This window comes from Propithecus coquereli, unplaced genomic scaffold (genome assembly GCF_000956105.1).
Source record: "Propithecus coquereli isolate 6110/MARCELLA unplaced genomic scaffold, Pcoq_1.0 Scaffold5, whole genome shotgun sequence".
Taxonomy (NCBI): Eukaryota; Metazoa; Chordata; class Mammalia; order Primates; family Indriidae; genus Propithecus; species Propithecus coquereli.
Window position 1 is genome coordinate 18,581,664 of NW_012150840.1, and position 15,157 is coordinate 18,596,820.

The 15,157-nt window shown below is 39.6% G+C and overlaps 1 protein-coding gene across 1 annotated transcript in view; it reads left to right on the forward strand.

The window, feature by feature from the left end:
• Window positions 1–15,157, forward strand: part of LOC105819762 (neurexin-3-like) — a 186,546-nt gene that overhangs the window by 158,141 nt on the left and 13,248 nt on the right. The window contains exons 5-8 of the mRNA XM_012656062.1: window positions 6,774–7,155; window positions 7,961–8,151; window positions 8,933–9,106; window positions 13,619–13,645. Coding sequence (XP_012511516.1) covers window positions 6,774–7,155; window positions 7,961–8,151; window positions 8,933–9,106; window positions 13,619–13,645 — 774 coding nt within the window. The remainder of the gene's footprint in view (window positions 1–6,773; window positions 7,156–7,960; window positions 8,152–8,932; window positions 9,107–13,618; window positions 13,646–15,157) is intronic.

The window sequence follows — 15,157 nt, forward strand, 5'->3', positions numbered from 1 at the left end:
TGACCTCCAAGTGCTGTTTTACATGCCACGCCCTCTCAGTCTTCACTCTCTAATGCTCTGGAGCAGTACACGTCTGTGAAGCAGAATTCTGTTCACACGGGAATGGAAACTTGAGTCAGCACCAGGCAGTACAGGTAACACTGTTGGCATCAGATCTGGGCCCTGACGTTCACTCTCTTCAGGATGCTGAGAAAGTTACTCACCGTTCGTGGGCCATGCCGAATGAACCCGGTGGCCTAAGCCATGTCTGTGGTTTCTTCTGTGAATAAGACAGGTTAGAGTCAGGAGCTCTTGGGTTTAACATAATCATTGTCACTAAAATGTTTCATGCGTCTGGGATGGGTACACTTAATCTTTTTTTCCTCCTTTTCTCACTTTTAAAATTTAAACAGTATTATTTCTAAGGCCCTTTCCAGCATAAATATTCTATGATTTTGGGTCTTTTAATTTTACATCCATGAGCCTGAGCTTCTGTACTTCTGGAATCAGGAATTGCAGTGAAGCGTGTATGTGTGCATAGAACAGAGTAATCTGTGGATAGAGGAAAGGCATCTAGCATGTATCCAGTGCTCAGTAGGCATTAGATACTGCGTTAGCTGTTCTGTGCTTATCAGCTTCTTTCATCTCCTGTAATTCATCATAGCCTTTCAAAGTAAGTGTCCTTAATGCCATTTTACTTTGAGAAAGTTGCGTAATTAAGCTCCAAATCCATGACTGTGTGATTCCACAGAATCAAGCTGCTTGGTGTACTTCACAATCCATCATAAGAAAAAGATTTATCCTACAATATAGGAAAAATATAATGAAATGGGTTGGAGTGAGGTGGGGAATACATTTCGGGAGGTGACTGCGACACTGAACCTCTCCCTCACAAAAACCAAAGACAAACAGTCACAACGACTATCTAAAACACTCCAATTACACATACATAACTTAGCAGTGGGAGGTGGAGTTACTGGTCTATATGCTTGAAGGGTAACTTAGTGTTAGGAATATTTTTAAAAAAGTGATATACAAATGGTTATAGAGTTTAGAACCCACAGTCAACCTGAATTAATTATTCAGGAAATCGCCATGAGCAGTTAGTGCAGACAGGAGCCTGCAAAGGCCATGGGAACTGGTGATGAGTCACACATTTCTTTCTAACTCCCCTGGGCTAATTCTCTAAAGAGAAAGGTGGCTCGATTCACGGCGTGTTCTGAATAATGGCCACTAGATGGCGACGTCTCCCCACTCTCTCCTGACAGTGAGTTCCTTTCATTTTCCTTGGAAAATACATTCCCTGCAGAACTGAAGGTATTGTAATGTGTATTCCCTCTCTTGCTCATTAATCTTTTATAGAAACTTTGAAATAAGGTAAACTCTGCTTTCTTTTACCACTAATAACTAAAAAGCAGGGCTAAACCATGGAATGCCCCAAGTCATCTGGTAATTTGATTTTTTTTTTTTTTAATTAACGTAACTCTTTCCTTATCAACCTTCAACATCACTGGTGATGTAAGAAAGCAGCCAGAAAGATAAAGAAATTTGGGAGAGGAAAGGGGCTATTTTGTTTATGAGCTACAACCTCGGATTGCTTTTTACAGCAATAAGGGTTTGGGAATTTTAATTTTGGTTCACAGAAGTCATAAAATCAGGCAATGAAACTAAGATACCACACAGTCTCCAGGTTATTAAGTAGCATCTTATCGGCTTATTTAGTAATCCCTCTCATGCTGTTTAAGGTCCCCCAGTGTGCCAAATTTTTAGCCAGTTTGTAGAAATGATGCAAAGAATAGGTCAGACTCAAAAACTGAAAAGCAAGGAAAAAAATATTCCTCAACCCGGTATTTTTCATTTATTGTAATATGACTGTATTCTTGGAAAAGTATTAAGTTCAGCTGACAGTTAATAAAGATTGATTGATTGAGCTATATTTCTATTATTAAGAATAAATTGAAAGAATAGCTCACTTGGGTTATGCTCCTCAGAAGTGGGGCCTAATGCTGCATGGACCACCGACTCCACCCAGAACTTCTTGCTGGTTCAAGAATTCAACCCTCTGTTGACTACTTTGGTCCGTGTTGACTTCGCCCTCCCTTACCTTATAGAGTACATTCGCACCAAGCTGTAAAAATCGTTTTCCGTTTAAAACTTTTTTCTCATGTTAGTAATAATAATAATAAAAAAACCTAGATAACATAGGGTTAAGAAACGTTAGGTTAAACAAAATGAAAGTGGAGTCCTTGAATATGGGTGGTTTGGCCCCAGTGCCTGGGCTCTTAGCCACTGTGCCGTTCCATTTCCAGTTCTTTATCGAAAGATTTATTAAGAGATTTTAATAAGCTAATGTACATTCCTAATCATTGATAAGTATGCAGTATTTGTTATTTGGCTCCCGAAACTTTATTTTAATAAAGTATTTTACAGCATACACTTTTGAAAAGTGCTGATATCATGGAGAAACGGTGAGGGATCAGAGGAGCTAGAGAATGGCGGGCAAAATGTGAAGATCCTTTACTGGGATGCTATAAACCTTCATTTTCTTAACTACTCTTCCTGACTCTGGGAGCCGTGGGAAGCCGAATTGCTGCCTTTCAGCCCTTCCCATTATATTATTTTTTTTTGCTGAGCTCTTAGTGTTGGCCAGAAACCTCATGTGCATAAAAGGTGAGGATCCAGACCCTGAGCTGGGAGTGCTTGCTGTGCTCAGGCCCCTCGGCTAAGCACTGCGGGACATTCAGAAGACACAGGAAGTGTTCCCTACTTAAAAAGAGCTTGCATTTTAATAAAAGAGAGAAAAACAGTAAGTGAAATAACTGGAAAATGATTAAATCACTTCAGAGAAAGGAAAAAAAAAAAGAATACCGCATTAGTAGTAATAGCTAACAGTGTAAGCCATAGACACTATTGTAAGTGCTTTATGTGTGTGGATACATTTAACCCTGACGATTTCATACCCGTTTTACAGATGGGAAACTGTGGCATAGGAAAGTTCAGGAACTCTTCCGAGGTAACTCAGTGAGGAGTTGTAGAGCCAGAATGCAAACTCAGGCAGCGTAGCCCCAGAGTCTCAACACTCATCCACGACACGCTATTGCCTTGTGGGAGGTTACAGCTTGAACCCAGCCAGCATTTTCTGTAGATTTATGGTCTTCATTAGTGTGAGGGCTAGTGTGTGGACTGCTTGTTGGCCGTCAGTGAAACATGGAAGTGAATGTGTGAGTAGGAGCCAAGGCAACAAGGTGCCGAATACTTTACCCGTGAGTTAAGAGGAATGACATGATGATGCTTGGCCATAGGGAAGAAGTGTGAACTCATTACAACAGCTTCTGCATGGAAATTTCACCAGTTGAATTCCACCTACTATTTTTCTTGGGCAATGATGTGAGGCAGCCTTTTCTCCAATGACAGATTATTGTACAAGTAAATATATAGGTTTTGGAATTAATTAATCTGGGTTCAATTTTTGGGGGGAGTGGTGTCTACCATTTACCACCTGTGTGAATCTTGATCACATTGCTTAACCTCTGTGAGTTAAACGTCCTCTTCTCTAAAGCAGGATAATGGTAGCTCTCTACAAATTGTGATAATGACATTGGATGATGGGTATTGTGGTGCTTAGCACAGTACCCGACATAGAGGAGATATTCAGTAGTTTTGGTTTTTCCTTGTTATTTTTCTCCTGAGTTACTTCTCTTTCCTCTAAAATTTGAAAGCAACTGCTGTGAGGTATGCACAGATTTGCCCCTTAAGTAGAAAGGAGGTTTAGTCTTCTGTAGCCCAGCATTCAGATCCCATTACTAATATAGAGTAGGGGACACACAGATGTATTTTTTTAATTGTTTGGCTAGTTTGGCACGGGTTTAAAACTATAAGCACTTTTTTCATGCTTTTCCCAGGAATAGCATGCAATACCTCATTTGGTCCCATGTCACCTTCTGTCCCTCCCTCTCCCCAACTTTTAGTTGAAGCTGCTGTCTGAGTCATCCTAAACCCTAACTCCGTCTGTGTTCCTGGGCTAAGCTCTTAAATTCCATCATTCGCTTCTTTTCTCTTCCATAACCAAGTCTGTGCTTAGTTTCTCTTCTATCTTAATCAACACCTTACATTTTTTTCTTGCTTTATAAAACTGATTTCCTAGTGAGAAGAATTTCCTCAATCTGGAGGTCAATTTATCCAGAAATCCTCTAAAAGCTCATAGTTGACTGTAAAATTGTCACTTCAGATTTCTTTTGGAGCCTCAGATCTTTGCCAGGGATCACTCATTCTCACTGCTTTAGTTCTCATCTTAGAATTTTTTTTTTTTTTTTTTTTTTTTGGTAAAATAAAAATTAGCAAGGCTACCAGCATCATCCTAATTTAGTTCCTCTGTTTCCATGGAGATTGGCTGTAACTCCCCCTCCCCTTCATTCTCCAGCTCCAGCCCCCATTCCTGGTATGCACAGTTACAGCCAGATCAACATTGGATGTTTATTTCAATCGCTTCACTATTTTAAAGCATGTGAATTTAGGTTACATTACTTTGCATTTTGATGACCAGTCCAATTTTCAATACTAAATAATTTTATACAGTAATTTTTTTTCCTAGTTATTCAATTGTTAGCAGATTTATGTTGCATTTTGATTTTCATTCTACTACACTACACTTTTATATTTAAACTATCCAACATCATTATTTTATTTTTGCTTATTTAAGAAAGTGATTTGTCACTAGTTGTCAAAACACCACATAAAAGCTCATAAAATGTAAATCTGATTTTTGTGCTTATGAGCAATTCTTTGAATTAGGTTTGAATTTGTTTCCAAAGAGAAGTTAATAATGAGCATCTAAGGGTGTTATCTGGTTGAATCTCCCAGATATTGATGTTTAAGGGACCCCTCAAAATATAACCCTTCCTGTTTTTTATCATCTGAGTTCTGAGCCAATAGAGAAAAAATGCAAGGCAGATGGAAATCAAATATCATTTTTGTTAGTGACAACAATGATATTTAAAAAAATACTGCTTACATCTACTGAACTTCAGGATTAAACCCATTTCAATACTCGTTGAGGACTGGACAGGCATCCTCCCTGGAAGTAAGTCTTGCTCCTGTAACACCCAGGCTGTGGATGAGTGGAGGAGAATGAGTGTTTCTTGAAGGTAGCTCGCTCCAGTGGAGAGGAGGAGGAAGTGTCAGGGGCTAAGCTATGCATACACAGTTTCTCCTTGCAGAATATTATCCTTAATGTTTCAGAGTGTGTCACTCCTTTTCCTCTGGAAAGTTGTGAAAGAGGACCTAAAGAGACAGAGATGCTACAAGTGTCTTGCTAGGGGAGTCTATTCACTGTGGAAGGTAAAGACAGGAGAGGGCAGGAAGAGGGGAATCCTCCTTCCCCTTCCCCTCCTTCTAATGCTTGGCAGTAGAACATGGTTTGTTACATTTTAACATGATTTTTCTATATAAATGTTGAAGAAGCCCATTTCTACTCTCGCCACACTAATAATGTTTTCCTTGACTTCGTTATTAAAATTTCAGTTGTATTTCATTATTAAAATTTCATTGTATTTATTTCAAGCCCTCTTCATCCCCTCTGCCCTAGTGACTCACCTCTTCTAGGTAATGAAAGGTCTAAAGAGCTTTGTCTTAGCTGGAGATCTTTCATTTGCAAATGTCAGAAACTCAAATGCTTTGAGCATGAAAAAGAGTCCAGTGCCACATGGTTTTTTAAAAAGTCCAGAGGTGTCTGGCTGGATCTAGACCTTCAAATAACATCAGCACAGAGAAGCTCTTTCCATTTCGTGACTATCTTCTGGGTCACTGGTCTTCTGACCCCGCTGATTATCACATGGCCTCTAGGAGCTCTAGGCTGTCTTCTTACCTCCCCAGCAAGCCTTGCTTGAAAAGAACGCCTCTTTCCTAAGTGTGCCAGCAAAAGCTCTGGAGCCCAGTAGCTGGGGGCCAGCTTAGCTTGTTACTATTCCAGTGGTTCTAAGGGTGAGCTCTACTAATAGATCAGCTACATTAGCATCGCCTTGGAACTTGTTAGAAATGCAGATTCTCAGCCCTCCCCCCAGAGTTTTGAATTATAAGCTCTGGGAGTGGGGAGACTAAGCCCACCATGGGATTCTGATGCACACTAAAGTTGATAGTCGATAGACCACTTTTTTAGTCTATGGTTAGGGAAATTAAATGTATTGGGTGTTCCAGCCTAGGTAGCTTGATTAGGGTAGGCTTCTTCCAGTCCAGATGGTTGAAAGGTCAAGCAGGGAAGGTAGCTTCCTAAAGGAAAATTAGGTATTATTATCAGATAAAACAATAGTCACTGGGCAGGTAAAATCAACAGCTATTCTACAATAGCACCTTTTCCACAAATACTGGGTGGTGAGTTATTATAACAAGAAATATTTGGTAGTGAATGCCCAAGGCTTGTTTGTTGTATCTTTCCAAGGGTTAGAACAGCAGAGACCTTTCTTCTTATGGTATACATTGATGCCCAGTTGTTTTCCTGGATAGAGAAAACTAATAGTTTTATTTTTTAGCTTGGGTAACCCATGATCTTATATTTTCCTTGGTATGATGGGCCGTGCTGACTAGCTTACGTGAGCATGGAACTCAGAACTTGTAGGTTGGGCAGGGCCAGTCCTCAGCTCCTCAGGTAACTGCCATATCGAACATTGTGTTTTCTGGAACTCACTCAAGAAAACTGAATATTCTGTGTGGAAACAAGTCACACCTAAAAGACATACTAAGGATGCTGCGACAAAATATGGTAACTTTTCCTGTGTGCACCTCATTTATGATTTTCACAGGTACAATGGTGGGAGACCACACCCGCTTGGAGTTCCACAATATTGAAACAGGAATCATGACTGAGAAACGGTACATCTCCGTCGTTCCCTCCAGTTTCATCGGCCACCTGCAGAGCCTCATGTTTAATGGCCTGCTCTACATTGACTTGTGCAAAAATGGCGACATTGATTACTGTGAGCTAAAGGCTCGTTTTGGACTGAGGAACATCATCGCTGACCCTGTCACTTTCAAGACTAAGAGCAGCTACCTGAGCCTGGCCACGCTCCAGGCCTACACCTCCATGCACCTCTTCTTCCAGTTCAAGACCACCTCAGCCGATGGCTTCATTCTCTTCAACAGTGGGGATGGCAATGACTTCATTGCAGTCGAGCTGGTCAAGGGGTAAGTAGAAGGGATCACATAATTTATTCTGGGTGTCTTCACTCAAGCCCTGCATAAAATATGGACATGAAAAAACTGTCTATTCTATTCTCTACCCTCTACTCATGATACATGCTAGCATACTTAATGATCAAAAAGATACACAAAATGATTTAGTTTGGGAAAGGAAAGAGGCTCAAGATTATATTTAAAGATCTTTCACTAACTTGACACTATTAGGCTTTTTACTATGAAATGCAGTTCTTTAAAACTGTAGAAGAAAAGATTATTTTTGTAAAAGAGGGCTCTGGGGTGTGTTGCATCTATCTCTTGGGTAATACCAACTGCAACCACCAAATTTATACCAAGAAATGAAACATAGGTATTTTTAGCTCTACTATTAGCCTGTATATGCCAATTTTTAAAAGCTGCCCTTTCTTTAAGAAAGGGCAATTTACTACCCTGTATTGAAAAATAGTCAAAATGAAAACCAAGAAAAAACAGATCCATGATTGACTACGAATTTAATTGTCACCCCCTAGTATTTTGGAGTGTACCACCTATACTACTTTGGCTCTGGATTGTATTACTAGGTGTGTTAAAGAAATAAACTCTACAGGTATGGAATTAAAGTGAAGTATGATAGAATATATCTGACTATTCATATAACCATACATCAAGCTTTAGTTATTGTTGCATTATACCAGTTTAGCAAAGGGCATCCCCTTTGCTAAACTGGTATAATGCAACAACAGTTACACATACACGTTGCCATTAAACCACTTCAGGGAATTTCAAGTTATTGGCTGGTTATTGTCCCTCCTAGGTACATACACTATGTGTTTGACCTCGGAAATGGTCCCAATGTGATTAAAGGAAACAGCGACCGCCCTCTGAATGACAACCAGTGGCACAACGTGGTCATCACTCGGGACAACAGTAACACCCACAGCCTGAAAGTGGACACCAAAGTGGTCACTCAGGTTATCAACGGTGCCAAAAATCTGGACTTGAAAGGTAAACCTTGTGAAGAAGTTTATCCCCCCTAGATCCTTTTTTACAGTGGAAAGGCTGTTTCCAGAGGCACACTGTAGGTCAGGAGCACCACGCTTTTTTGATGCATCGTGCATATCCTATTTTAACAGTGTTCAGTTAGACCATAATGCAATTTATTCAATTTTTACTTAGACTACTCCTCAAGTAATGGTTTTCTTCCTGATAAGCTCTGGAATGTCTTGCTGTGGGGGCTGAGGAATGAGATGATAAATGTTAAAATACGGGGGTGGTGGTAGTGCATAATATTGAGGAAGGATACAATCTTTGGAATTTCAGCTGAATCGTTTACTGGCTGGGTGACATTGGTAAAATTTCTTAACTTTGTTCAGCTTACATATATATATATGTATACATATTTTTTTCAAAATGAGAATAACAGTTGTTACTTCTTGTATGGGTTGTTAGGAGGTTTAATGGAATGTCTATAAAACCATCGACATATTATTGGTAACAAGCACATAAAAAACACTGAATAAATGATTGTTTTGTTGAAAACGTTAACCTTTGTTTCATCTGTGGTGATTGAAATTCGTGAGATGACATGCATGAAATGAAGGACACATAAGAGATGTTGGTTTCTTTGTTTTGCAACATAGAAACTCTGATGATTATTTTGTTTAAGCTGTTGTTCCCCCAGCTATATTATCAGTATCTAACGAACAGTCTAAAGTGCATTGGCTTTGGATGACATGGTTGCCATATCCATTACTCATTCTCTTTTGCTACTTCCTTTCTTTTCCAGGAGACCTCTACATGGCTGGTCTGGCCCAAGGCATGTACAGCAACCTCCCAAAGCTTGTGGCCTCCCGGGATGGCTTTCAGGGATGTCTGGCATCAGTGGACTTGAATGGGCGCCTGCCAGACCTCATCAATGATGCCCTCCATCGGAGCGGACAGATAGAACGTGGCTGTGAAGGTACAACATTTTTTTTCTTTTTAAGCTATAGCCTTGTTGCAAGCACCAAGCCCCTTTGCTGCCTCTGCCAGTGCCTCCTTCCTTAATTTACCAGTCCTTTCTCATTCCCATTTGCCATCAGACATTGCATCACCATTGGTGTCCTCTTGTTGTCACTGGTTGATCTTGTCAAGACGTGTGCCACAGGCTCCAGGAATGTATATTGGCAGATGTTTTCCCAGTATCACATACTTGCCAATAACACACCTTCCCTGGCATTGACATCTGGCTCCTCCAAAATTGTATCTTTGCTCCCAGAATGGCTGAAAGGACACCAGAGACTTTTATTTATATTTTAATACATGATGAGGGGCAGACCAGAGACTTTATATGGGTGTCATCATTAATAAAATTTTTCTTATTTTGGCTGATAGTAACTGCATTATTTAATGCAAATCTAGAATGAGATAGGGAAACGATGTCAGAATGCCATGATGATGGAAGGGAACTAACATTTATTAAGTACTTACTAGATATCAGGCATTGTTAGGCAGTTCCTTAGTGCGGTGTAGTGGAACATGATGGGCTTTGATGTTAGAAAGTCCTGGATTCAAGTCCAGATAATAGCTCTTGTTAGCTGTATGACATTTGGAAAGTTACTTAAACCTGTAATCCCCAACCTCTGGGCCACGGCCCAGTACTGGTCCATGTCCTGTTAGGAGACAGGCCGCATATCACTGCCTGAGCTCTGCCCACCCCGCCACCCCAGTCTGTGGAAAAATCGTCTTCCATGAAACCGGTCCCTGGTGCCAAAAAGATTGGGGACCACTGACTTAAACTCCCTGAGCTACATCGTTCTCACCTTCAAAACAGGACAATAAAACTTACCCTGTAATATAAGCAAATCAGAGGTATACATAAAATGCCTGGTACATAGTAGGTACTCGATAAACAGTGGGATTATTGTTTACAAATATTATCTCATGTAAGACATCTAATAACATTGCATGCCTACGCATGCAGCACAACAAGCCATGCTCAGCCAGATGATACAGTGTCTCTTGAGCTGTTAACTGCATTTTGCAGGTCTTCCTGAATCCAGCAGTTCTTTGCAATAAAAGCAATCTAGTTTTAACCAGCAGAGGGTAGGAGTGAACACATTCAGCCTTCCTTAGCAGGCTTGGTATCAAAGGTCTGTGTATTCTTTCCTCTGGTTGAGCCTCATGGTCCTTTGTGCAATATGTTGTGTTTTCTTGTATCACTTGTTAATTTACCACATCAAACCTGTTCATTCATCTTTTGTGTTCAGCTTCATGTATCGCTCCTGTTCTTAACCAGCTTCCATCTGGGTTCGCTCACCACCGTAAAGCACATTTTTATGCAAGCTTCCCGTCAGCTTGTCAGGCTGATTTATAGTGATGGAAGTCATTTCCCTTTGCCTGAGAGTCAGTTTTCTACGTTGCACTAGTAACAAGACTGACCATCCCTTGAACCCACTCCATTTTTCCTTTAACCAGAAATATTTCTTAAATGTTGTTGGCCAAATATGGTGTGTATGTGGTGTGTGTGTGTGTGCGCATATGGGGGACAGAAAATTGGGAATCACCAAGCATTTAAAGTAGCCACTTTGCTTTCTTCTCCTAGAAATGCACAATTTCGCTCAACTCAAGAATTTTTGTCTCATCGGCTTGCTCTTAGTTCCTTTGAATGTTAAAGGGCAATCCTGGGATAGATGCAGCATTTGGAATTAAATTGAGTATCTTAGGTTAGGAGATTGTGGAATGATAGTCATTCCGGTTGTCCTGGAATAAGAAATCATACCAAGTTAAATCACAATATAAAAGCACATGTTAAAAAGCATAAAGCACCATAATAAATATTTTATTATGCCATCAGTTCTTCAGATTTAAAAGTTAATCAGAATTATCCATTTAACACATTAGCAGTGTTACCCAGGAGAACTATAAGTAACACATGTAATTTTAAATTTCCTATTAGCTGCTTTTAAAAAAGGTATAAAGTAACAGGTCAAATTAATTTTAATTTTATATTTTATTTAACTTAACCCAATATATCAAAATATTATCATGTTAAAAAGCATAAAGCACCATAATAAATATTTTATTATGCCATCAGTTCTTCAGATTTAAAAGTTAATCGGAATTATCCATTTAACACATTAGCAGTGTTACCCAGGAGAACTATAAGTAACACATGTAATTTTAAATTTCCTATTAGCTACTTTTAAAAAAGGTATAAAGTAACAGGTCAAATTAATTTTAATTTTATATTTTATTTAACTTAACCCAATATATCAAAATATTATCATTTTAGCATATAATTGATATAAAATTATCAATATTTTACATTCTTTTCTTCATATGAAGTCTCCAAAATTGAGTGTATATTTTATACTTGCAGCACACTTCAACCAGACTACGTGCATTTGAAATACTTAATACGTGTGTCAATAGCTATTGTATTGAAAGCACAGCTCTATATAGGATACAAAACTTAGGGTATAAGAAAATTAAAGCTGTAGTACTGGATTAAAAGGAGGTCTAAACTAACTTTTACAAATGTGTACTAAAACGTATAAGATAAGGAGGGGGACGACCCTACTTAAGAGAGCTTTGAGAAGCAGTGAGAGCATCAGAAAAGTGAAATTACCTATCAAATTGGGGAAAATGTCCATATCCCAACCTACAGCTCTATGTGCAGTTTGGCATTACTTATTACATGCATTACAGAGGGTGCTGACCTTCCTCTGAGTATGGTTGATTGTTCAAAGCCAGATATTGTGACTTGATGGCTCTGCCATCTGAATCTATGGCCAGTCCCATGAGCCTAATAGCACTGCACTCTATTGCCATGGAGATAATTAGGATGGTTACCCATTGAGCATTATGACTGTCCCGCTGGGTGGGATGAAGTGGAGGGTGAATGCTAAGGGAAGAAGGTCCTTGTTGATTGTACACAAATGACTTGGATAATTAGCCTAAGTGGCCAGGAAAAATGGCCCCAAAGTAGGTTAAGGCATAAATGACTGTCATAGGAAGTTTGTGCCATTGTGAATAAGCCCTTGTAAGAGATCCCAGGAAGTTTTTAGGGTTCTGTGGAAGATGATGAGGTGGTCAATGAAGAGTGAAAAACCTTGGAGGGACCGCAAAACGGTGCCAGTTCTCATTGTGACTCTCTTAGACAGGGCTCGTGACCCCCAAGAAAGCCTTGGGTATTATTGGGCAGTATGGGAACCCTAGGAAATAGAACACATTTTGTGATTTATCATTTCTATGTGCAGAATAGTAAACAGGTAGGGTCTTTTCAAGATATGTTTTATTCTAACAAATCTGGAATACACAGATCACAGGGCAGGAGATATATATATGTATACATATATGTATATATACATGTATATATTTCTGTCAAAGTTATTGATAATGATACTTCAAGATCCTTATGTAGTAAATATATTACTTTCACTATTATATCAGACACATGACAACAGATAAAAGGCAAGAGAGTCCACAATTATTTTTAAAAGCCTATTAATCCACTACACGTTGGCTCTCAATTGTTTGTAGCAAATAAAGCAAAAAGTCTTGAACTAGGTTTCGATTTTATGTCTCTAATATATGCCGAGTGTATAGGTAAGAAATTAAGTGCAATTTCTGGGTAACTTCTAGCCAACATTTATCTGTGACTTGCTACCTCTCAGTTTAAGCTAGGATTTAAACAAATAATGCCTGATTTACTATTTGGCTGGTAAATATCTCTTCCTGTCTTGAGGCCAGCTTTGCTGCAGAGGCTGAGGCATTATTGGCTAGAAATGCTGTTCTACAATTGCAGATGGGCAACATCTGAGAGAAACACACGTGCTTCGTTTCCATACTGACATGAATAAATAAAAAGGGCATTGGTTCGGTGCCTAAAAAGGGCATTGGTTCAGTGCCCACAACCATTTGAGTTTGGCAGTATTTTTAAAAATTAAACAAATTGAGATCTTTGGTGTTCCCAAATCACCTTGATACAAACGTCCAATTCTGGTGCCATGTTCTTTGCTGGCATTTGCTGAAGAGTACAAGGGGTGTGCTCAAGTGATTCTTCATGCTCAACTCCTAAATGTTCAGAATGATTTTTTGTGGGCCCCATCTGATTGTGCATACGTGTCTTTCAGTCTGGCCATACACTACCCTTATTTCTGGACCATATGCCTTGGGGTTGGCTGTGTGGATGTGGGAAGGCTCTTGTTGCCCATTGCTTGTGCTTTGTCAAGTCCGGTACTTTCCTGTCCCTGCTCTGCTGACTTGGCTCTGAGGAGTCCTGCCCCGCCCCTGGTCTGTGCGTACCCCCTCCTCTCCCTGCCCCATCTGTGCCGTGTCTAGTGAACCTGTAGAGCTTTTCAGTTGTCTGTCTGAGTGATGTCGGTTATGCAGATTGCATTTTCATTTCTGTAATGTTACCCTGGTTTATTCTACCTCTTACTAACCTCTGGTTATTGTTTTCGCTTTTTCTGTTCTTTTGCTAACAAAGTTGCATTGACCAAAGCTGACCTGCAAGGTAGAGAAGGCTCTTGTTCCCATTACCACTTTGGACTGAAAGATGCCCTGTATAACCCTTGGTATCTTTTCTTTAGAGATCTTCAGGCTGTCACACCTCTTGGACAGCAGCAATTATAGGGAGGAGGCTGAACCCTGTGTTCTTCTGAAAGGATGGCAGAAAACCCAGATCAATGCATGGAAAATAACCATAAAGAGAAAACCTCGTGGGGATAGAAACATGATTCCATTTTGGGGAGGACCAAAGAGGTTTGACAGCATCCTATACTGTGACTACCCACAAATGCATTAATCCCCTCTGGAAGCGATTAATGCCTCTCCGAGTAGTCGCCGCGAAGGGGTTGGCTCCTTTTCATTTATTTGCTATAGGTAGAAAGCTGCACTTGAAAGGTGGGGGGTGAGGAAGGCTATTTGAGCTCTTAATTTATTATTTTCTGGGTCAGGGAGGTCATTTTCTAGAGCAGGACATTTAAGTGCTTGGGTCTTATGAAAGAGAATGTCATTTTCTCTTAACTCATTTTAAAGAAATATATTTAGGCATTTGGGAGATATTCATGTCATTAAAATGTTCCAGAGATTTGTATTTCCTATTGGGGGTTTTTGGTTAAGCACTTTAATTTCCTGTTTTGTGATCTCAGAAAAAAAAAAAAGTACTCCTGGGGAAGAAGAAGATCTGTCAGTTTTATCCTGAATACCCTATAAAATGCCTGCATGTGAGATGTCAGTGAATATCTGTTGCAGAAACTGCTTCTTCTACCATTCAAAGAGGCACCTTACCAAGTCAGTAATGACCCACTGGTCCTACAGTGTCAGGTTGCTTTGACTGAGAATAACAAGGGAAGAACAGGCATTTTTGGTATCTTTTGGCTGATAGGCAAGCAGGGGATGGAATTGCAGATGGCCTCTGCAGAGTTTGCCATCAGCAAAAGTGGTTTAAAAGTGGTTAAGGCAAAGGTAACTTTTTAAAAATACTTTTCATCTAAAAGATCATTTATGTTGCTGTGACTTACTTGTTACATGCCATGTAGGTAACCAATACAAGTATCTGTCTCTCAGGAGGACGTCAACTAATAAGCACTCTTTCTAGCTATTTTATTGTAACTCTTTTTTTTTTTTAAATCTCCTCTTAGCAGATTCACATATATTTTGATCTATATTAAAATTAATGAAAAGAACATACACTGGATTAGTACTTGAAGTCCAAGGATGCTGTACAATAGCATTCAGTTTCAAAGTATGTAGGGCCCTTTTGGTAATACTGTTGTTGTAGACATTATGTTTAATTGTCAGAAAAGGCCCACTACATAGTACTCTGTGAATGGAGGGGAGAAGGAAGAAGAGAGCAGGCTTCGATCTGCAACACAGACAATCCAAGGTTGTTGAAGCTCCTTAGGACCAGATTCAGGAGATAAAACCAGACAACTGCATCTCCTTCTGGACTTTACTGTTATTCTGGGTAAGAAATATATGGACTTTGAATTTTCAGAACCTAGCCTAGTCTGTCACACAGAAA